The 25,482-nt window shown below is 40.2% G+C and overlaps 1 protein-coding gene across 4 annotated transcripts in view; it reads left to right on the top strand.

Moving 5' to 3' along the window:
* Window positions 1–824: 824 nt before the first annotated feature.
* LOC149152511 (uncharacterized) overlaps window positions 825–25,482 on the top strand; it is a 185,178-nt gene continuing 160,520 nt past the window's right edge. For 2 of the 4 annotated variants that reach the window (XR_016262726.1, XM_089440241.1), the window contains exon 1: window positions 825–1,257. Coding sequence is in view for 2 of the 4 variants with exons in the window: in XM_089440241.1 (XP_089296367.1) it covers window positions 1,005–1,257 (253 nt within the window). In the remaining 2 variants the exon portion in view is untranslated. The remainder of the gene's footprint in view (window positions 1,258–25,482) is intronic. The other 2 variants (XR_016262725.1, XM_089440240.1) reach the window with 1 other exon arrangement.

The following is a 25,482-nucleotide window of genomic DNA, read 5'->3' as shown; positions in this document are numbered from 1 at the left end:
TTGTTAAGTGAAACAAGGACTGCTCCTATTGAAGCAATTGCTATGGTGTGAGTCATAAGGTATTTAAAAAAAAATGAGCAAATGGAAGAGGGTAGATGGCCTAAGGTTGTCTTTAATGATAGATTGTGCAAGAGCAAAAAAACTTGGATGCAACAAAATAACAAATGGTTTAGTAAATGGGGTATTTGCTTGAACGCGTGTCCCATAAACAACAAAGAGATAAAAGCTTTTGTTATGGAAAAGTTCCATAAGCGTACTTGGGATAAGGAGCTAGGAAGAAAGAAAAAGTACTATATTGAAGTGTTTAATCCCACTCATAATCATCAACCAAAAACATACATAGAGGCCAATATCTCTTGGAGAGCCAAAATTCTTATTGCTCAGTTAAGGACTAATTCTCATCAACTCCGTTGTGAAACAGGGCATTGAAAAATGCCAAAAGAAGTGTGGGAGGAAAGAGTATGCATTTTTTGTTCTTTCGGAAAAGTGGAAACAAAAAACATTTCATTTTAGACTATGAGGCCTTCAAAGACAACAAGGAAAGTTATGCATATACGCTGGCAGCTAGCTCTTGGGATAATCTATTTAGCGAGGGGTTTTTCGAGAAGCTGGGAGCATTTATTTTGAAGCTTCACAGAAAAAGAACCGAATACATCAAGCAAATGAAGAAACAATCTGTCCGATAAGTTATCATTAACCTTATAAACGTTAAAATAATTTATTTATTACTTTGTTTATGGAATAACAAGACAAAGTGTTTTATATTGAATTAAACAAAAGACCAATCTCCTATAACAAAATAAATATCACAATGGAAAATGCCAACCTCTTAACATAATGTTTTGGAGCCTATAGGACAAGCTCATTATATGACTGAAGTCCTACAAAACCATTATAACCCTAGTACGAAACCATCTCAGCTTTGACACAGAAATACAGTTTTTGATCACCATTGGAGCCATTTGCAGATTATCTCTGACCGCTCTCATCATCGAGCTCGCACAATGTCGGCTCGTTATGGAGGATTTGCAAGGTCTGCGAGGTCTGCATTTTATTCTACGTCGAACCCATTTAGAGCATCATCGTCAACCACCAGACCCCCTGTATCTTCTCGCAGAGCTTTTTTCGAATATAACAGTGCAAGTCCTCGGAGGCGATGCTTAGAGTCAATTATTCCATTACACAATGTAGTTGCATCTGCCAAACTCGTAACTCACCTCGGTGTCAACTCTCGCAGCAGTGGAGCACTCTCTCTCGGTACTATCCTACCCCTACCCCTTTTTTCGTATTGAGTTTGAAGATTTCATTTTGAGCCGTATAGGTTTAAAATTGTTTACACTGGAAAACAGACGTGTGATTAATTAATATCCCTTTTCGCTGTGGCCGTTATCGCAATTAATCCACCTTTATGGAACGATTCTTAGAAGGAATATCAGCATTTTTATCAATTTACATAACTGGTAAAAAAGCATTCAATGGAACTGCTAAAGACCAAATGCACAGTAATTCAAGTGAGTGTTCAAGGCATCTCTCAGTTAATACAAAATTATAAGGGATATAGATAAGTAAAGCAATGAAACAAAAATATCACGTATTGCCTTGCAGTTGTTACTGATCATCTCCCGTCATCCACCACGAGAAGGTCCCTCGAAATCTTTCCGACAAGTTTCCGTATCAACGGGGGGATTTTTTGAATCTTTTGGTGACAGTCAAGTAATGCTCAGTTAAGGGTAAATAAGCTAGAGCTATCTCTGACCACCGAAGAAATGTAGTAGACAGATAAACACAGCATCTAATAACAATCAGATTTCAATGTTTTTGCATGTGGTATATAGCATGCCTTCTCAGCTAACAGTATCTTAGGAGGTCCACTGACAAAGATCCTACATTTAGAGTGGAATAGTGTACAGTGCTACCTGGAAACAGCTTGGGCAGACTGCGTATTATCATAGAGATTACAAGGCATCTGCTTACACTGCAGACCAGTGTAGCAGCTCAACAAAGATGAGCAAACCCCACAAGTACCAGGTCTTAGCAGTTATGGCCTTCAACCTTTGGGATTATCTTCTCTGATTCAAAGATACAGGGAGCATATAAACAATATCAGTATCTTCAAGACATACAAGTTCCAATTTATGTTGCAGTTTATATGGTTCACGACAGTAAAACCTTGGGAGCTCAAATGTGTCTCTTGGAATTAGCGTCAAGACTAATATATCACGAGTGTGACCAGACCAACTCTCTTCAAGCTATGGCTGAATTGTTGGCAGCGATTTTTACAATTGAGACTCATGCTTTTGTTGTTGAGAAATCTAGGGCAGTGCATACTAAGAGTTTTATTAATGATTTCTCTTATACTTTGACAAGTGCTTATGATTTTTATTACATTAGTTCATCATCGTTATTATATTCGTTACATCATCAAGACAAATGCCAAACAAGAAGATACAATGCAAACAATAGAGACACCAGAGATATGCTCCAAGCCAGGGCAAAACCCCTATGAAGGGGAAACCCCTATCAAACTCCTCATTAGTAGATTCAAATCAATTTGAGACAACCAGGACCTTTAGACAAAGACTGCCCTCCATCCATCAAGCCAGCCTCCATGTAGTCACATCAACATAGCCCAGCTTTCCAAAACAAAGATGAACTATCTCTGTAATCTATATTTTCAGTCCTGCAACAAAGTCTGTTCTTTTTCGGCCTTGCAACAAAAATCTCAGTCTACCTCCCACGTGTGGCAGAATATGGCAGCTTCAGATCTTTTCTAGATTTCTAATTTCCTGCGCTTGGATTTCTCTCCTTTCAAGTATTGCGCATTTCATCTCTTTTTGTAGCTACAGATCGAATTGCATTGGTGAATATCATCCTCAATAGGTCGAGTGCAAGGGTATTTATAGTTGTTTCAATCTGTTCTTGAGGTCGACATGAATGGTAGGCAAGCCAACTTGATGGATGAGGATAAGATGACTCAATTTCATAACAATAATTTTGTTTCTTTGATACACAATGCCCATAAGGGTCTAGACCATGATGACAATGACATATACTTATGACTCAATCCTAGAAGCCTTCAATGGAGGCTTGATCTAGAAATAAAATTGATAAAGCATGAAACCATGCTTTAATAATAATTTTCTTTCTATAATATATATATATATATATTTGACAAATACATTACATCATGATTCAAATACAATTATGAAGACCGACACTAGTTACATTTCTTAACACTCCCTCTTAACTAGGGAGGTATTCGTCTCTCTCTCTCTCTCTATATATATATATATGGGTACAAGGATGAACTGAAAATGACATTTTCTACGAAGAGTCATAGCATACACAATGCTATAAGGATGAACTGAAAATGACATTTTCTACGAAGAGTCATAGCATACGCAATGCTAAAGATTAGATACTTGAGCAAGGTATCTAACCTGTTGGGACTAAGGGGTGTTCCAAGCTTTAGCCATTCTAGGTACCACTAGACTTCAATATATATGTGTGTGTGTGTGTGTGCATGTGTGAACTGAAAATGATATGTTCTACGAAGAGTCATAGCATACACAATGCTAAAGATTAGATACTTGACAAAGGTATCTAACCTGTTGCGACTAAGGTACCATCAAGCTTCAACTCTCTATGCTAGATTTTCACACCCTAGATTTTCGCATCCATCTATGCTAGGGTTTTGGTCACAAACCCTAGATTCCATCTTTAAGACTAAAGTCTTAGATGTCAACAACTAAATCAAATTAGAATTTCAATTATAGTGAAAGCATTTTACATCTAGGATTTCATCATCATGCCCTAGAAAATTATATCAAGCTCTACTAGGGTTTCTTAGGCACAAACATCAAAACTTCAATGTTAGATATGCAACAATTCGACCAAGCTAAGGTTTCAAACATACAAAAGCACATATACCTAGGATTTCATTTCTAGGATTTTATATTGACTATTGCAAGGGTTTTGTCATAAACCCTAATTCATCTAACCCTAAAAATCTAAGGATTCATTATATTAACAGCAAAACCTAAAAACCCAGGGTTTTATATCAATAAACCCTAAACATCAAGAGTAGGATTTCATCATAAGCTTTAGACTTTATCAACAAATCATAAGTAGGCTAGGGTTTCATAGTGAACCCTAAAGGTTAGGGTTTTACCGAAATGAACAAACATCAAAAGATAGTAAGATAAAGGTAGATTAAATTTAGAGATTAATCACCCTAACAATATAGAATCTTAATGGTTCTATAGCAAACCCTAGACATGGAAGAGTTAATAATATACAATATTTAAAAATGATCAAACCTATTTAAATGATGAAGACCTGCAATGAGTCTTTATGCATACCTTGAGTTACTTCTTTCACAAACCTTGTAGGGCCTCCTCTTGAAGGGCTCCCTCTTCACTTGAAATATCAGTATTTCTTTCTGTACCTGTGACATTTACTTGACAAGTACCAAAAGTATAAAAGTAAAAGAGTATGATAACAAACCTTAAGTCATCTTTTAAGATATCAACTGGAGGGTTTCAAATTCAATTTTACACTTTGCTAGGGTTTCCAATTTCTCCCCATACAAACCCTAGAGACTAATAGGCTAGAGAGTAGGATTAGGGTTTACAAGAGCTTAGATGCCAATAATTTTATAAAAGTTACAATCCCTGGATTTCAAAAACCCTAATTAGAACTTTCAGAAATAATCATACGTACCTTATATCTTTCTCATCTCATCCTATCTTTGCAAGTGACTTCCTTTCAAGGATAAAGTTGTACCTTCTTTAGTTCTGCCTTCAAGACAAGATTGACTTCTGCTTCTTTTGTTTAAGGTGTTCTGTTGTAGATTTTCAACTTAGCTTTTATAAACCATATGCCACTTTCTTATTGCAATTTTCAAGCCTTTGAAATATCACTGCAATTCTTCTTCTACAAGTCTACTGGACTGTAACTTCATGCCACACAACTTCTGATCACTGTAATTTTCTTCAAATCACTGAACTATTATTGCAACCTAGAATCACTCCAATTCTGACTATAAGTTCGGATCACATTAGCTTCAATTACATCTTTGGGTCACTGTATTTTCGTCTACTCATTTGAATAGACACAGACCTGCGACTTTGGATGACTCTACTGCAACTTCAGATAGACGAATTTAGATGACAGACCTATAACTTCAGATGATAGACTTGCAATTTTGGATAGGCAGATTAACATAGCTTCGGTCTTCTTCTGTAAGTGTGATGCTCCTTGCTGCAATCTTTGGGTTACTATGGTACCACTGTACCTTAGACTTGAATGTCTCTTTCAAAATTTTGGATTTCATAGAACTTTGTATTTATGCCCAGATCTTTGTCTTTTTCCACAGGGATCTTCTGCTACTATCAAAGATTATGGTGACAGATTATCGTGACTGATGCTTCATAATAGACCTTCCAGCTAGGCTTATAAGGCCTCTAAACAACTCAACTTTAGTTTCTTTCTTGAGAAGGGTCTTTGCTGGAGATTGGGACTGATATTAGTCCACAAAAGACATCTCAAAAAATATGATTCAGTCATCTCTGTAATGATGCACAAAACTTGAATTTTCGGACCTTCTGAGGTGACACCAAAACTTGAATTTCGGACCTTCTGAGGTGACACCAAAACTCAGATGGTGATTTCAGAACAGATCTTTGCTTTTCTCTTCCAAAGGATTCAGCCTAGTCTAGGCTTATAGCCTAGCACTTCGGATCCCACAAACAGTGCTTCAAATTCTTTTGCTATCCTAATTGAGACCTACAGTCTAACCATAGGGAATGTGTCTTACAAATATGCCCAGAATGTTTAATTCTTCATTCAGATTTTCCTTCTAGGAGCTCGGTCCTAGAGAACTAGCTTCTCTTCCTTGTCTTGAAGCCCTTGTGACCTTCTAACTGCCCTCATACTGATCATTGATGTCCTTAGCTTTGATTCCATGTTGAGAAATCTAGGGCAGTGCATGTTAAGAGTTTTATTAATGATTTCTCTTATACTTTGACAAGTGCTCGTGATTCTTATTACATTAGTTCATCATCATTATTATGTTTGTTACATCATCAAGACAAATGCCAAACAAGAAGATCACAATGCAAACAATAGAGACACCAACGATAGGCTCCAAGCCAGGGCAAAACACCTATGAAGGGGAAAATTCAGTCAAACTCTTCACTAGTAGATTCAAATCAATTTGAAACAACTAGGACCTTTAGACAAAGACTGCCCTCCATCCATCAAGCCAGCCTCCATGTAGTCACATCACCATAACCCAACTCTCCAAAACAAAGATGAACTCTCTCTGCAATCTATATCTTTGGTCTTGCAAAAAAGTCTGTTCTTTTTCGGCCTTGCAAAAAAAATCGCAGTCTACCTTACACGTGTGGCAGAATATGGCAGCTTCAGATCTTTTCTAGACTTCTAATTTCTTTCGCTTGGATTTCTATCCTTATTTCAAGTATTCCGCACTTCATCTCTTCTTGTAGCTGCAGATCGAATTGCGTTGGTGAATCTCCTCCTCAATAGGTCGAATGCAAGGGTATTTATAGTTGTTTCAATCTGTTCTTGAGGTCGACATGAATGGTAGGCAAGCCGACTTGATGGATGAGGATAAGATGACTCAATTTCATAAAAATAATTTTGTTTCTTTGATACACAATGCCCAATAAGGGTCTAGACCATGATGACAATGACATATACTTATGACTCAATCCTAGAAGCCTTCAATGGAGGCTTGACCTAGAAATAAAAATGATAAAGCATGAAACCCATGCTTAAATAATAATTTTTCTTTTCTTTTTGACAAATACATTACATAATGACTCAAATATAATTATGACGACCGACACTAGTTACATTTTTTAACATTTGTCAGGTCATCCAAATCAGTGATATGTTCACCATATGCTTATCAACATAAAGAATCACATAACTATTGAAGTTCTGCAATCATATATTATGCTGCTTGGCTAAAATTGATGTAGACCTGGCCGAATATTGTTCATAGGCTAATCTGTATAAGGCCATATCTGGCCATTTATCCCTAACACAATTGTGATGAAAATATCACATGGAACACATTTCCTGTCTCTGTCATCATAAGCTTCTTAAAACCTGGAATAGATATCTTTATCTTAAATATAACATTACTCTGACATATGGCGTCAGTTTCTAAACATTAACAACTCTACCACGATCTTCAGTAATAAAGCTCGCAGTTGCATTTTTATTGCAATCACGAGCCAAAGAAATTACTCTTACTAGACCCTTGCAGACTTCCGATGACAGCTCTACCATATCCTAGATGGGTTAAATGGGTCTTAGGGATGATTTATTTTTCAAAGATGTAGTAATCCATCAGAATGAACCGTGAATATCATAGGTAGGTGACTTATTGCTTTGCATTATGCAAAACAATTCTTATTGTCAAAACAAGGAAACCGAGTTGCTTGAAATTTAGGCATTACAACAGCTCTTGTAACCTGATCCAAAATCACTGGACTTAATGTGTTTAGAGAAGGCTTCTGCTGAAACATAATAATCATTTTTCTTTGCCAAATTGATCCCATATGCATGTTGAGATGCTTGTGCAGTTCTATTTCTACTCACAGTGAGTGTATTTTTGCAGAGATAGAACAATGTTGCATGAAGGCTGTTGACACCTAATCATCAGGATTGGGTGAATATAATGTAAATAAATAATAAGTAATATGAACAGTCATCGGGAGATGAAGTGAACAGTCTCTCCCTCATGTATATAATAAAGACCAACCTAAAGGAATATGATATACGAATCAATTTTGCTTTGAGGAGTTACTGCCTGGCCTGACATGGTATCAGAGCCAACTCCCAAAATAGTTGTAACTCCCTTCTGCCTACTGCGCTCTCTGTCCACTGCCCTTGTGCGCTCTGTCTGCCATAAGTGATTCTGACCCATTCTGCGCCCACTGCATAATTATATTGCTGCATAATTATTCTGCGCCCACTGCATAATTGTATTCTGAGCGGACTGAAGGCCATCTCTGCCATGTGTCAGGATGGACTGCTGAACCGTTGCTCATTCCACGCTGCTGCGTTGAGTGCATGAATCGTCTCCATGACCAAGTTTACTGCGTGAAACCTGCTGGTGCGTGAATCAAAGCTGCTGGTGCGTGAATCAAAGCCTCTGGTGTGTGAATCAAAGCTGCTGGTGCGTGAATCAAAGCCTCTGAAGATCTACGAGGGTATGTTGCATTCGCTTCTATTCGGGGAGCCCGATGAGAACATTGCCATTGTGCTTTCAACAATCAATCCGTAATAATTGATTTCGATATTCAGCTGTGTGTTAAAATTTTTGAAGGGCTTCATATAATGTTACGTCTTCCAGTTAATTTCTATGTGGTCTATGGCTATTAGAGGCGTCTGAAGTAATGACATTATTTGATGTATATATTATTGATAAGTTTCAGTCTCAAAAATCTGAATCAGTTTGAGCCATAGCTTGCTCCTTCAGATGGTTTGATTGTTTACGTTTCACTCCAGACACATCAAGGAAGGCAGTACAGTGACTGTCATGGGTGTTGTTCAGCGGCATGAGAGTGTTTTGATGAACAAGTATCCACTGATTGTCAATTGAGCAAATTCCTCTTACCAGGAAATGTTGAAGGATTGATTATTGCATGTAATGAGACCACAAAGTTTGATGGAATACCGCTTTGATAATGGAGTGCTAGGAAACGTTGCAGTGTTCATTAATACATTGTCTTTTTGCCTTTGTAATTTTAAAATTTTTTGAAGGGTTGCATTGGGTGATCAATGTAAAAAGAAACCGATATATATTTTGAATAGTGCATATTACCAAAAAAAGGCCGATATATATCTCTTGGGTATTGACATTTGCTGTCAATTTGAGTTTGCTGTCCAGTCACATCAGAACTATATTTTTTCCGATTAAGAGTAAAAGTTTTGCAACAAAAGTTTTTTTGTTATAGTATGCATTCAATCATATCCATTGTGGGAATAGTTCTCACTGGTAAAGAGAACTATCCTGAGTGGTCCCGGATGATAAAACACACGCTCATTTTCAATGAGTTGTGGAAAGGAGTGTGTGTTGGAGATGGAGACAAAGAGCCAAAACAACCTACCTCAGACAAAGAGCTCGTCATTTGGGAAAACAAGAACAACAAAGCTTATGCATTAATCGCAACATCTGTAAATGAAGAGGTGAGTCGCCATATTTCGCCATTTTCAACTGCTTTTGAAGCCTTACAAAAGCTGAAAGAACTCTATGACTCACATTCTGCACTTGAAGTTGTTCAACTCATGATTAAAATCTTCACTCTTGAACTGCAAAATAATGATCCTCTTGCTTTTGCATCTGAAGTAAAGTCTATAATGCATGATATCATATCTACTAAGGTTGAATTGGATATTCCTCTTATCGTTTTTCTCAAGGCACTTTATCCTACTTACTCCAATTATCTTGAGTCATTGCAAGCAAATGGAAATCTCAAAGATATCACCTTTGACTCTCTTGTGAAAAAGTTTGCTAAAAGAGAGAAAGCTTTTGGAAAGAAGACAGCCCCTGAATCTTTTGAAGAGGCTGTGTGCCTTGCTCATAAAGAAAAGAATCCTGCTCAAGATTCTTCCAGAGGAAGAGGTGGTCGAAGAGGAAGAGGAAGATATTTCAGAGGTAGGGGGGCAGACACTCTCAAGGAGAAAAGGAAGATTTGCATTGCATACGCTGCAAAAGAAATGGATCACATGATGCCTCTACATGCAAGTTACCATGGGACAAAATTGAGCAGCAAAGAAACCAACAGAAAGGTAAAACTGATGATACAGACAAAGGTAAAGCACCTGAATTTGCTCACTATGTTGTGGCACAATGTAATATTGGAGTAAATGAAGATTTATTTAAATCTTCACTTGCTTCTTGGAAAAATGATGATTCAGGAGCAACCTGCCACATGACTCATAGAAAATATTTTTTTGAAGAATTTACTGATAATGTTGATGGAGCAGTATACTTTGCAGACCAATCAAAAATCAAGCCATCAGGGCTTGGCACAATCAGGCTTAAACTGCCTGGTCTTCCAGACTTTCTTCTGCATCATGTTCTATATCTCTCACAGCTCAAGAGAAACTTGCTGTCCTTGGTCCACATCCGCCAGCAAAGTCACTCCATTCATATGTTTGGTGGCAAGCTTGAGGTAAGAAAAGCATTTGACCACTCACTTGTCATGAGGGGAATAGAAGAAGAAAGGCTTCTCAAGCTGCAAGGAACCTCTGCTCGTGCACAACATTTCTCATACAATTCTCATTATGAAGAAGGTACACTTCCATCAAGTTTATTATGGCATGGTAGATTTGGACATTTGAACTATGACAGCCTCCGCTTGTTGAAGAAAAATGGTGTTGCTGGTTTGCCTACAATTCCTAGGAAACTTAAGCAATGTGATGCTTGCATTCTAGGAAAGCATAACAAACAGTCTTTTCATGATTCACATTCAAGAGCACATAGAAAACTTGAACTCATTCATTCAAATTTATGTGGTCCAATGCCTCTTCCTTCTGCAATTGAAAACAAATATATGATGACATTTATTGATGACTACACCAGAATGTGTTGGGTTTATTTATTGAAGAACAAATCTGATGCTTTTCAAACATTCAAGAACTTTCATAAATGGATTGAAAATGATGCACAATCTCATATTGGGTCTATTCGCACTGATAATGAAAAAGAATACACATCAAATGAATTTGAAAACTATCTTCGCCAACATGGGATCAAACATCAAACAACTGTGCCTTATAATCCCCAACAGAATGGTGTAGCTGAAAGAATGAATAGGACAATCTTAAATATGGTATGATCCATGCTCTTCTTCAAAAATGTAAAGATAATGTTTTGGGCTGATGCTGTTCTATGTGCTACATATATAAAGAATAGATGTCCATCTAATGCTATTAGAAACAAGACTCCATATGAAATGTGGTATGGACATGTTCCTTCGGTAAAGCATCTCAGGGTCTTTGGTTCCACCTGTTATGCCTTGATACCAAAGGTACATAGAAACAAACTTGGTGCTAGAAGTTGTAAATGTATCTTCCTGGGGTATTCAAACACCTCCAAAGCATATCGTCTCTATGATGAAGTAAATAAAAAGTTTGTTGTATTTAGAGATGTAATTTTTCTTGAATCATCCAAAACTGACAATGTTGTTGAGCGACAACTTGATCGCTTGGATAGATTCGCAAAAGCAAAATCATTTCAAGAATTTGATAATCAGATTCCACATCTTGAAGGGGGGATTCCTATACTAGATCAACATGTGGAATCTTCTTCTGAAGAACACTCTCCCCTGCATGAAACTCCAACAACGGATGATGCTTTAAGTGATGTGATTGACAGAATTGGGAGACTCAACCTTGATTCAGTGCCAACTCAATCAGCGGAGCAGCCTGGACCATCTGAGAATGGTCCCCCAAAGTGGTTGGCAAAGACACTTGAAAGTGTTCATCCTGATGAGGTTGGAAAGACAGGAACTAGAAATTCAAACCGGCAAAATGGAGGTGATGTAGATGACTCTAATTCACCTGTTGATATGGATGTTCCTTATGATTGTGAATTGAACTTGTCTACAGATTTTCAACCAACTTGCTTCAAAGAAGCTGCTTCTCATGATGAATGGAAAGAAGCGATGCAAAATGAGTATGATGCCCTCATAAAAAATGGCACTTGGAAGCTGGTTGATCCTCCATTAGGAACCAAACCAACTGGCTGCAAGTGGGTCTACAAGAACAAGTATAAAGCTGATGGCTCACTTGAACTATCAATCATATTCTAAAAATTAGTCCTGATGATGGACCCCCTTTGGGGTTTGAAACGTCGACAGATTGAACATGATACTATGGATAATCCAGATCATGCTACTCCAAGTATAAAGTTGATGGCTCACTTGACAAGCACAAAGCTAGGCTTGTGGCAAAAGGTTTTGCATAGAAGGAAGGGGTTGATTATGAGGTGCCCCCACAGCAAAATGGGCTACCATCCGGACACTCTTTGCCCTAATAGCTCAAAACGGTTGGAAAGTCCATCAAATGGATGTAAAAACTGCCTTCTTGAATGTAGATCTAAAAGAGAATGTTTTTATGTCCCAGCCTGAAGGATTTGTTGTGAAAGGACATGAACATAAAGTATGCAAACTTGTGAAGTCCTTGTATGGCCTCAAACAAGCACTGCGAGCCTAGTATGAAAAACTAACTGAGCATCTTCTGAAACTCAATTTCAAACATTATGATCTTGATGATGCAACTTTTTTGTCAAGAAAGTTGGCAAAACAGTTGTATATGTTGATCTAGGTTGTCACTGATGTCAATATGGCAATATTCTGGATACTAGAGGATGACATGAAGCCAAGGGGATGCAGAGCAGATTCATGAAAAGACAGGAGCAAGGCCATCAGGATAGCCAAGCCATAAGCAAAGAGGAGCTACCTAAGGAGGCATATCAAAGCATATTACAGGATATCAGAGCAAGAGAGGCATTCGTATATGCAAGGAGGTCTTTGAAAGACACTACCAAGCCAGAGGAGCCACAATGGACTAAGAGGAGCTGCAGGAGGAGCCATATATATATATATATATCATATATATGCGGAAACAAAGCAAATAGAGCCATTGGAGTCATTGAGAGGCATATCAGAGCAAGAGGAATGCTGCTTGTAATATATGCCAAAACAGAGCTATCAGAGCCATATTTATAGACCATACATATATGCCAAAGAAGAGGAGCAAGGGAGTAGACAGAGTTAGCGGAGCTACAGGAGTAAACAGAGCAAGCAGAATAGAGCATATATATATGCCATATATATGCGAAAGAAGAGGAGCAAACAAGAGCAGATGGAGACGAGAGGAGCTAACAGAGCACGAAGAGCCACCAGAGGAGCAGATGGAGACGAGAGGAGCTAACACAGCATGAAGCACCACTAGAGGAGCCATATATATGTATATGTCAGATACATATGCCAATGAAGAGGAGCACACAGCTATCGGGAGCCATATATCCATGGGACGCAGCAATCACATCTATTGGAGCAACAGTGCCAAAGGAATACTTTATCGGAGGAGTAGAGCTATCGCATATCGCATAGGGCAAGAGTAAGGTTCATAAGCAGAGCAATATATATCTATATATAATCAAAGTAAAAAACAATGGAACAATATATATTTGCATGCAATAAACACTATCGGAGGTGGAGCAGTATATAATATTGGAGAAATCATATCGGTGGGTTCTATTAAGTGTCACCCCCGAAACCTTCGATTGCGATAATGTACGCGGACCTGATGCGGGATTGTGTTATGGTTGAATGTTTTATCGCATCCGCCCATCGCAACAATACACAAAGGAATTACACTCTCCCGAGCGCCGATAGCGATATCACATCGAACCTTCGCCAAAGGCAATCCCCGATTGCGATGAACTGTTGCGGACCCGACGAGAATATCAACTGTTGCTTAATATCATATCGCATCCGGTTCATCGGAGCAGTGGTGTATCGGTCATCGGTCAGCGACAATGTTTTAGGCTCGACTTATAGGAGAACCTTTGGAAGCGCCGACTGCGATAATGTATGCGGATCCGATACCTTATAGACTTAGGTGAATTGAAATTGAAGTCCGCCCTTAGCGCTTCGCTCGTGTTTCTTCTCTGATTCCCTGTGTATTTGATATTTGCCGTGCACTGGGTTTAGAGGCAAAAATACATTTAGGAACGGTCTCGATAGTTCAGGAGGCTGAATCATGGCAATTATGATTGCGATAGGATGTGGTTGTCCGTTAAATGAAGCGGCCCCTGTGTATGCCTGCGATCATGAGAAAAACAGGAGTGTTACAATTTTGATATATGTGTCCTCTGCGTATGACTCAGTTCTTGCCATTGATTCAACGTGTCCAGTGAGCATGAATAGACAGAGGAAACTGAAAAACGGGAAGCTGAAGAAGCAAGCGAGCACAGAGGAAATGACAGCGAGCGTTGAGGAAGTGCAAGAGACGAGTAAGAGGAAACGAATGGACAGAGGCACGGGAATGCATAAAACGGTAAAAACAGAGGATTGTGGAGTTGTTGGTATGGTGAAGAACCAGAGTGTGAGATAGCAGAAGCAGCAGCGGTGAATGCTGTGGAAAATAAGCTGGAGGAGACAGAGGCAGCGAGAGGATCCAACAGAACAGAAAGAGGGCCGAAGGGCCAACAGGGCAGAGACAGTCGAAGGGGAAAAGTAGCCAGCAGAGAACATAAGCTTGAACAAGAAGTTGTTCTTTATGTAGAGCTTAGTTCAGCTAACAATAGACTGAAGACATTATCAGAAGTCATGAAGGGTACTGGACACTCTTGTGTGGGCAGTATGAAGAATTGGGAAGACTACTTCAAGAGAAGACTGGTTGTCATTGACACTGTAGTTTGGAGACTACAGTGAAGCTGTAAATAGACAGAACTCTGCAGAGAAGAGTTCTGAGAGCAGATCATTACTATCAAATGAATCTTGACAAGTAAGAAGGATTGGAGTCCTTGGGGTTGGTGCCTCAGAAGCAAGAAGGATAGGAGTCCTTGGGGCTGGTGCCTCAAAAGCAAGAAGGATAGGAGTCCTTGGGGTTGATGCCTCAGAAGCAGGAAGGATTGAAGTCCTTGGGAGTTGGTGCTCCTAAGTCCAAGATTGGTGTCTTAGCAAAATAGAGTTGGTGTTCTGGAGGTTGGAGCCTCACCAAAGTCCAAGTTGGAGCCTGGCAACTGATTGTGACCATCTATATATTGTATATATTTTACTGCACAGTTTATATTAATAAAAGCATTTATTCTTACTGTTCATCTTGTGTTCTGAATATATATGTATTAACTGGTAAAAAAGTAGTGGGAAAAAAGAAATACTGATTCACCCCCCCTCTCAGTATTTCCAACAATTGGTATCAGAGCAGGTACCTTCATTCAAACCCTAATAGCTTGAAGGTTGAACCTTAGAACACAAATGGCGAAGTCAAGGAAGAAAGTCTCCAATCCTCCTAAGGATGTGTCTCCCTCTACTACTAAAATAGAAGACAATCAATTTGAGGAGGCTCCAAGGCTCAATGGGAACTTTAATATATAGGAAGCAAGAATGAGGAATTTCTTATAGACTCAAGGCATTAAAATCTGGAAATCAGTGATTGCTGATAGCAGGATGGATGAAGAATCCAAGGAGTACAATGCAAAAGCAGTAAAGGCAATCTTGAATGGGCTCCCTAATTCTGTAAAGAACAATCTCGGAAAATGTTCATCAACAAAGGGTATATGGGACAAACTTCATGATCTTCACTCAAAAGGAGCATTGACCATCAGTCAAGAAGATGATGGAAATCTAGAAGGAAATCCAGAACCCATCATAGAAGCTAAACATGAGAATGATGACATCAAGGCTAAAGCAGACCTAGAAGAAGAAGAGAATGAAAAAGATTTTGTGGAAGAACTCCTCGCTCAACTTATGACTGCCATGGAAGAGATTAACAATTTGAAAAAGGAAAATGAGGCACTTAAGAAGATAGCTCTAGATGGTGACCAAGATCAAACAAGGAAGAAAGTTGACCTCATCAAGCTTCAAGTACAAGAAAGGGATGAAGAGCTTGCCAAGCTTAAGAAGGAATTTCATCAAAGTAGAAAAAAGCATCATGAAGAAGTCATATCCATGACAAATCAACTGAATAAAGCAAAGAAGCAGGAAGATACCTTGTCAAGTCAACTTGAACAAAGGCAAAAGAGCTTGAACAAACTTGAAAAAGAGATTGGTCAATACAAAATAGAGGTCTCCTCTCTCAAATCTCAATTACAAGAAGCCAGGAAACAGGCACAAGGAGCTGAGAAGGAAATGGAGAGCAGTCAAGCAAAGAAGGAAGAAATCTTCAAAATGAAGTCAGATATCATCTCCCTTAAAATAGTTGCAGCTGAAGCTACTCGTAGCAAGGAAGAAACTGAGGAACAACTTGCAAAGAAGAATAATGAGTGTGAAAGATTGGAAGAAGAGATTGTCCTCCCCGGAAAAAAGGTTGAAGGGATGAACAAAATCTTGAAGAGCTCTCAAGCCTTGGATGACATGCTCAGCTATCACAAATGTCCATCTGATAAATCAGGACTCGGGTATTCTGGTGAACCCTCAAACAAGAATGAAAATGCTTTAAACAAAAGAGAAGTGAAGAAGCCAGAAAGAAATGGTGATGCTCCCAGTTCTAGCAAATTCAAGGAGAAAAATCAAGGCTACAATAGAAGAGAATCAGCTCCAAGAAGAAATATAGATGATGACAAAGATGCGAGAGGCAATGGTTATCTTCAAAGGATCTCAAGGTAGAAAGGCTTTAGAAGTACATCAAGGGAACCTCCATCTCCCAGGTACCAAAGTTCATTTTTTGGTTATTGTTATTCTTGTTCAAACTTTGGTCACATGGCAAAAGATTGTAAAGCATATCATAAAGATAGATGTTATGGTCTCCAACCATCTCATAGAGATAGATGCTATAGTCTCCGACAACCTCTAAGAAACAATTTTGCAGGAAGAAATCATGAATTCTTATTCATGAACAATGTAGAATGCTTCAAGTGTCATAACATTGGTCATATGGCACGTGATTGTAACTTAACATGGGCTCTTACACAAGCTAGAACTATGCAAAAGAAGAAAGTTACACAAGTATGGAGAAGGAAGGAAATACAATCCGAGAGTCCCTTGAGCTCTCCAGCCAACAGCATATGTCATTGGCCTAAATTTTGAGAATCTAAGCATTTTATAAGAAGACTCTGCCAAAAGGAGACGATGCATACAGTTAGGGGGAGCCTGTAATTCTTGATCATTATCGCTGAAGCTATTAGTGAACGGGTCCTTATGAAATCCTTGCTGAACTATATTAACAGTCATTCTTTGATGAAGATCATGTCTCAGGAGCACTCCATTGAAGCATATGATCCTATAACCATTCTTTGGACTGTTGTTAAAGAAATAGGGCAAACAACCATGGTGCTGTTATCATAGAAGTTTATGTATTAACTCAGGAATTAAATGTGAGAACAGATAAATTCTGGACACTGATAGAGGCAGTCTTCAAACAAACAGATACATCTGGAATGGAGTCTGAAGTAAGAGCAGCTGGCAGCATATAACAAACTGAAGCATTGCAAAAAGATGTAGATCAACAATTGTATTTAAAAGACAGTCACAGATTGGATATCTGAATCTGCAGAGATATGTACAAGAACACAAGGAAAAGATGGCTCATAGGAAGGAGAATGTTGTGCAGTCAAGCATAACTTAAGCTGATACAGATCACTTAAGAAATATAGCAACAGTAAGGCACAACCCCTCACATTTTTGTCCAAATGCAATGATGATTGAATACTAGATGGCAGTAACTTAAGAAGAAGCACAGAGACACAAAGGAACTCAGATCTGAAGAAAGATAGCAAGAAAGACAATCTCAAGGGCATTTTCTCTTGATTCGGACTATGAAGGTCTCTCAATTCTGCCTATGGAGACATCAATATGGATTGAAGCATGAAAGCTTGGACTTGGACACTTGGTGTATGGCCGTTTGCAATCTAAATGAAAGCATTAAAGTAGAGCATCCTTAAGCATTGTTGAAGCCATGATAAAGCAGTTCTGAGACATGAAGAGGGAATAATGTGCAAATTGATGATAAAATATCAATTCCTCTATCTTGAGTAAAAAGAAGAAGAGCACTATGACAGGGGGAGTCACAGACCCGTGAAGATCTACCATTCATGAAGAACAGAAGTAGTTTGATAGGGGGAGTCCCAGAGCACTCCTTTGCCATTGATGTCAAAGGGGGAGAGAAGAAGAATATTGCCATCAATAACAAAGGGGGAGATTGTTGATCTAGGTTGTCATTGATGTCAATATGGCAATATTCTGGATACTAGAGGATGACATGAAGCCAAGGGGATGCAGAGCAGATTCATGAAGAGACAGGAGCAAGGCCATCAGGATAGCCAAGCCATAAGCAAAGAGGAGCTACCTAAGGAGGCATATCAAAGCATATTACAGGATATCAGAGCAAGAGAGGCATTCGTATATGCAAGGAGGTCTTTGAAAGACACTGCCAAGCCAGAGGAGCCACATTGGACTAAGAGGAGCTGCAGGAGGAGCCATATATATATATATATATATATATATATATATGCGGAAACAAAGCAAATAGAGCCATCGGAGTCATCGGAGAGCCATATCAGAGAAAGAGGAATGCTGCTTGTAATATATGCCAAAACAGAGCTATCGGAGCCATATTTATAGACCATACATATATGCCAAAGAAGAGGAGCAATGGAGCAGACAGAGTTAGCGGAGCTATAGGAGCAAACAAAGCAAGCAAAACAGAGCATATATATATGCCATATATATGCCAAAGAAGAGGAGCAAACAGGAGCAGATGGAGATGAGAGGAGCTAAAAGAGCACGAAGAGCCACCAGAGGAGCAGATGGAGATGAGAGGAGCTAACAGAGCACGAAGCACCACCAGAGGAGCCATATATATGTATATGTTAGATACATATGCCAATGAAGAGGAGCACACAGCTATCGGGAGCTTATCGGGAGCCATATATCCATGGGACGCAACAATCACAGCTATCGGAGCAACAGTGCCAAAGGAATACTCTATCGAAGGAGTAGAGCTATTGCATATCGCATAGGGCAAGAGTAAGGTTCATAAGCAGAGCAATATATATATATATATATATATACATATATATGTTGAAATTTGGTACCGGAGGACAGGTGGTTCCCTAAGGCTTTGATCTTTGGCCTAGGGAAAAGTGTCCAAAAGAATTTAATTTTTCTCCTAAAGTGACTTTATAATTTTATAAAGTTAAATCTAATTTAAAAGTGACTTTAAGTGATAAAGTTATTAAGTCTAATTTTAAAGTAACTTTTATAAAGTCAATGAAAATTAGAAAGGAAAAGTGACTTTGGAAATAAATGACTAAGTGGGTCTTTATTAAAGTGGGGTGAATTAAAAAATAGAAAGTGAGATTTAAATGAGCATTTAATCTCAACCATTGATCTAAATCTATTTCAGCCATTGGATTTAGAGATCACCCAAAAGTCACTTGGATCACCCAAAAGTCACTTGGAGTTATATTAAAGGAGGAAAAGGAGGAAAAGTGTAGAAATTTCTGTTTTCCCACCCCGGTTTTCAGTTTCTCCTTATTTCTCCCATGTAGTTAAATGCCCATTCCCATAACCATACATTTAACAGACTGAAAAAAATAAATATTGCTGAAAACACAAATTCTGGAAATTTTTCAGAATGCTGGAAATTGCAGAATTAAAAAATCAGCAATCAAAAACAGCCATTAAAACACAATAAAACACTGATATTTTTGGTCAACTTGACCCTGGAAAAACCCCCTACAACTCTTGGGGAAAACCAGTTTGAGAGCTCTTCTTTATTTCTGAAAATTGCCTTTTTACAGTGAGAATTATTCAACAAGAAATCAGCAAGCAAATTTACAACTTATCTCCTTTCCCGTGCCTCACAACAATCTGGAAATTACAGCAAACAGGACAGCAATAAATGCTGTACGGCCTCCGTTTTGTGTGCAGAAAAATCAGCAAACTGCTCCTCGATTTTTGTGCCAAAATCTGCCTTTCACTATGTGCTGAATCAGCTGTACAAATCTGCTCAACTGCTGCCTTGGAATGTGTGCCAAGCTGCTGTCTCCTCCTCCCTGCTCAGAAATCTCTCTTGCTCTCCTTCTCCCAATCTGCTCCTGAAAGAATGAATGACCTTTTCCTCCTTTAATATAACTCCAAGTGACTTTTGGGTGATCTCTAAATCCAATGGCTGAAATAGATTTAGATCAATGGTTGAGATTAAATGCTCATTTAAATCTCACTTTCTATTTTTTAATTCACCCCACTTAGTCATTTATTTCCAAAGTCACTTTTCCTTTCTAATTTTTCATTTACTTTAAAATTAGACTTAGTAACTTTATCACTTAAAGTTTTTTTTAAATTAGATTTAACTTTATAAAATTATAAAGTCACTTTAGGAGAAAAATTAAATTCTTTTGGACACTTTTCCCTAGGCCAAAGATCAAAGCCTAAGGGAACCACCTGTCCTCCGGTACCAAATTTCAACACTCCCTCTTACCGAGGAAGGTGTTCCTCACCACACCCATCTTGTCTCTGAAGTAGACATGCTTGCCCGTGGTAAGGCTTTGGTAAGGATATCTGCAACCTGCTCATCAGTGGAAATATACTCAAGCTTCATAGCTCCCTTTTGAACATAGTCTCTGATGAAATGATATCTGATCCCGATATGCTTTGACCTGTCATGAAATACTGGATTCTCCGTGAGTTTAATGCAACTCTGATTATCACAGTAAATCACTGAAGGTCTCAACGACTGACCAAATAAGCCAAACAACATCTTGCGAAGCCAGATAGCCTCACAACTAGCTAGACTGGCTGCCATATACTCTGCTTCCGCTGAACTCAGTGCTACTGACTGCTGCTTCCGGCTGAACCATGACACTACTGCTGAACCCAACCCAAAACAACACCCTTAAGTGCTCTTCCTATCAGAAGCACAACCTGCCCAATCAGAATCAGTGTATCCTGCCAATCTCACTCCATCTCCCTGCCTGTAGTCCAGACCATAATCCACTGTCCCCTGCAAGTACCGCAAAATGTGTTTTGCAGCCACCCAGTGAACCTTCCTAGGCTCACACATAAACTGACTCATCGTGTTGACTGCAAAACAGATATCTGGTCTAGTGTTGACCAAATACATCAAGGAACCAATCAACTGCCTGTACAATGTGGGATCCACCAACTCGGAATCCGAAGCATGAAGCTTCTTCCAGTTGGTGATCATCGGTGTTGACATGGGTCTACAATCCTCCATGTGGAATCTGCTAAGGATGTCCACAATATACTTCCCTTGCCCCAGAAAGAAATGCCCCTCCTCCTGCCACACCTCCAAACCCAAAAAGTAATGCATCAAGCCGATGTCCTTCATCTCAAACTCCGCCGCAAGATCTCTCTTGCAGTGCTCTATGAGTCTCTCTGCACCTGTAATGATCAAGTCATCCACATACAGCACCAGAATGAGAGGCTCCTCACCAATCACAATAAAGTAAAGGTTCGGATCTGCCTCACTCTTTGTGAAACCCATCCCCTGCAAGTATGCATCTATCCTGGAGTACCAAGCTCTGGGAGCTTGTTTCAGGCCATAAAGGTCCTTCTTCAATCTGCACACATGGGACTCCTTCCCATGCACCTCAAAGCCCTGTGGCTGCTCAATGTACACCTCCTCCTGTATGAAGCCATTGAGAAATGCGGTCTTCACATCCATCTGGTGGATCTTCCAACCCATCTCTGCTGCTATCGATATAATGGAGCGGATCGAAGTATATCGAGCCACGGGAGCGAAGGTCTCCTCATAATCAACTCCCTCTACCTGGGGGAACCCTCTAGCCACAAACCTCGCTTTGAATTTCTCAATGCTGCCATCTGCAGCATGCTTTACCTTGTAAAGCCATCTGGAAGTAACCACGGATTTGCCCTCAGGCCTCGGCACCACCTCCCAAACATCATTCTTCATGATAGAAGAATACTCCTCCTGCATGGCCTCTCTCCAGACCTGCTGGCTAGCTGCCTCCTCATAGCTAGAAGGCTCAGAGTCAAGGATGCTGGTAACCATCGCCATATAGCTACAAAACCTCTCAGGTGGTCTACTCTCTCTGACCGGCCTCTTCGGCTCAGCAACAGATGTGGCATCTCTCAAGGTGTCCTGAAGCCACTTGGGCTTCCTCTTCCCAGAGCGCACTTCTCCCACCAGAGAATGAAACTCCTCCTCATCATCATCAGTAGCCTGAACTCCTGACTGTCTGTCTACTGTCCTCCTGCCTGCACCTGAACCTGTAGAAGCTGAGGTACCGTGTGAACTGTCCATCAGTGGACTCCCTAGTGAACTGCTCTGTGAACTGCTCTGCATGCTGCCCGGAGCACCACCCCTCTGGCTCGATGAGCCACTGCTCACTGACGGACCTGACATCCTCATAGATGTACCTCCTGATCCTTCTGATCCCTGCCCACTGGATCCCTGCGACTGACTCAACTGCTGCTGAGGGTCTGGCTGATCCAGATACTCTAACTCCCGTGACCTCCTAAAGGCTCTGTCCTCCTTGAACTTCACATCCCGTCTGACAACAACTCTCCTCTGTGCAGGGATGTAAATCCGAAAGGCCTTTGAGGTCTCACTATAGCCCACAAAGATACCCTTTTCTGCGGTGGGCTCTAGTTTGGTCCTCTTCTCCTTGGGTATATAGGAGTATGTAATGCATCCAAAGATATGAAGATGACCAATATCAGGCTTCTTCCCAGAGAAAGCCTCCTCCGGAGTCATGTGCCCCAAGGCACGATGCAGACTCCTGTTCTGTAAGTAAACAGCTGTGTTGCAGGCCTCTGCCCACAAGAACAATGGCAACCCCTGATCATGTAACATGGCTTTGGCAGCCCCTATGATGGATCTGTTCTTTCTCTCCGCAACCCCGTTCTGCTGGGGGTTGTAAGGAACAGTGAACTCCCTCCTAATGCCTGCCTCCGCACAATAGTCAACAAACTCTCCAAGGGTGTACTCTCCTCCATTGTCCGACCTCAAGGACTTGATCTTTCGATCTGTCTGAGTCTCCACAAGAGCTCTGAACTCCTGAAACCGCTTGAAGACCTCACTCTTGGTCTTCAAAAAATAAATCCAGGTCCTCCTGGAGTGATCATCAATGAATAAGACATAGTACTCATATCCACTCAAGGAAACATGAGACATCTGATCGCTCACATCGGAATGAATCAAATCAAGTATCCCAGTCGCTCTGCTGGGAAAAGGGGATTTGGCAAACTTGCCCATCGCACAACCTCTGCAAGTATCCAAGTGATCATTACTGAAATCTGGCACACCTGTAGTGATCTCCCGCAATGTCCTCAAGGCTCCATGATACATATGTCCCATCCTGTGGTGGCAAATCTCACACAACTCAGAACTGCTAGCTCTGCTGTCGGTACTACTGCTCAATGCCAAAAGGGGCTGGAATGCAAACTTGTACACCTTTGCATGGCGTACACCTATCACTCTAGCTGAATCAGCTGGAGTGCCCCTGGGATATATCAACACCTGTCCTCCCCTGAACAGTACCTCATATCCTCTGTCCTCCAAAGCTGAGACGGATATGAGGTTCTTCCTCATCCCTGGCACATAAAGAACATCTGACACTTTCAAGGGAGGTCTGGACTCCCTCTGAAATGTCAGTGTACCCAACCCGACTGTTCTAACAACTCTGTCATCACCGAGTACTACCTCAATATCAGTGCCACTCTCTGAAAGCTCTGAGAAGTACTCACGGACTCCTGTCATGTGACGTGAAGCCCCACTGTCCACATACCAAATACCTGTAGATGCTCTGCTAATCGAGGGAAAAGCATGCTCCCTCTGAACCTGTGTGGCAGGTGATCCTGCACTAGAGGACTCACATGTAGTGAACGCAAACTCCCGGTCAAAACGACCTGCAAAGTCCTCAATCTCAGCTGAAGCTGCCACGTCCTGGTTCTTTCCCTTCTTCTTCTTCTTCTCCGGACACACAACTGCATAGTGTCCCATCTTTTGACAATTCCAACACTTCACCTTGGAATAGTCCTTCTGTGTGTTCCCCGGTTTACCTTTACCTTTGCCTTTGCCCCCACCACTGCTTGTGGAAGCCTGCTTCTTCCCTTTGCCTTTCTTGCCTCCTGCCACCAGTGCTACTTCCTCATCCTGCTCAACTGGCTTGGTTGCCCCAAGCTGTCATTTCCTGATCTCTGTCTGAATACAATCATCCCAAAACCTCTCCCATGTGGGAACGGTCTCACGTGCACAAACCCCATCAGCAAAGTTCAACCATGAACGGGGGAGGCCATTCACTGCAATACGCACCAACTCAGTGGATGGAATGGCCTCTCCAATCGCTGCCAACTCATCTCTCACATTGGTAATCTTTGTGAGATATCCAGCTGCACTATCATTACCCATCTTAATGTTCTTCAGCTTCTCCTTCAGGACCATCTTCCGGTTCTCATTGGTACTCTGGTAGAGATTGGACAATGCTGTCCACATCTCATGGGCATTGCTCTTTCCTCTCACATGAGGAATTCAATGGTCTTTGATTTCGTCTAGAATCAGCCGCTTACCCTTATTGTTCTTCTTTTTATACTCAGCCAACTGAGTAACGTCAGTGGGCACAACAACAGGGTTCTGTGCGGTATGCACCATGATATCCCAGACTTTTGCCTCCTCAAAGATACTCTGCATTCTCTCCTTCCAAACGCTGTAATTTATATGCCCATCCAGCCTATCCTCCACCCTCAATCCCAATGACATCCTGCTGTCCTAAAATTGAAAAATAGCACTGTTGTAGTAAAGATAAAACTGCTGTTTATGAAAAAATCAGCTTGCTGGAATTTTCTGAGTGAAAAATCAGCAACTGTAATTTTTCCTTTTACTCTCCCAAACTGCCTTCAGCACTCAAGCTCTGATACCATGTAGAAATTTCTGTTTTCCCACCCCGGTTTTCAGTTTCTCCTTATTTCTCCCATGTAGTTAAATGCCCATTCCCATAACCATACATTTAACAGACTGAAAAAAATAAATATTGCTGAAAACACAAATTCTGGAAATTTTTCAGAATGCTGGAAATTGCAGAATTAAAAAATCAGCAATAAAAAACAGCCATTAAAACACATTAAAACACTGATATTTTTGGTCAACTTGACCCTGGAAAAACCCCTTACAACTCTTGGGGAAAAACAGTTTGGGAGCTCTTCTTTATTTCTGAAAATTGCCTTTTTACAATGAGAATTATTCAGCAAGAAATCAGCAAGTAAATTTACAACTTATCTCCTTTCCCGTGCCTCACAGCAATCTGGAAATTACAGCAAATAGGACAACAATAAATGTTGTACGGCTTCCGTTTTGTGTGCAGAAAAATCAGCAAATTGCTCCTCGATTTTTGTGCAAAAATCTGCCTTTCACTATGTGCTGAATCAGCTGTACAAATCTGCTCAACTGCTGCCTTGGAATGTGTGCCAAGATGCTGTCTCCTTCTCCTCCCTGCTCAGAAATCTCTCTTGCTCTCTTGCTCTCCTTCTCCCAATCTGCTCATGAAAGAATGAATGACCTTTTCCTCCTTTTCCTCCTTTAATATAACTCCAAGTGACTTTTGGGTGATCCAAGTGACTTTTGGGTGATCTCTAAATCCAATGGCTGAAATAGATTTAGATCAATGGTTGAGATTAAATGCTCATTTAAATCTCACTTTCTATTGTTTAATTCACCCCACTTTAATAAAGACCCACTTAGTCATTTATTTCCAAAGTCACTTTTCCTTTCTAATTTTTCATTTAC

The sequence above is a fragment of the Pinus tabuliformis genome, chromosome 9 (assembly GCF_031772625.1).
Source record: "Pinus tabuliformis cultivar Carrire ecotype Pingquan chromosome 9, CPIR1, whole genome shotgun sequence".
Lineage (NCBI taxonomy): Eukaryota > Viridiplantae > Streptophyta > Pinopsida > Pinales > Pinaceae > Pinus > Pinus tabuliformis.
The sequence above is the reverse complement of the archived record's forward strand: the minus strand, read 5'-3'. Positions and strand labels throughout refer to the sequence as shown.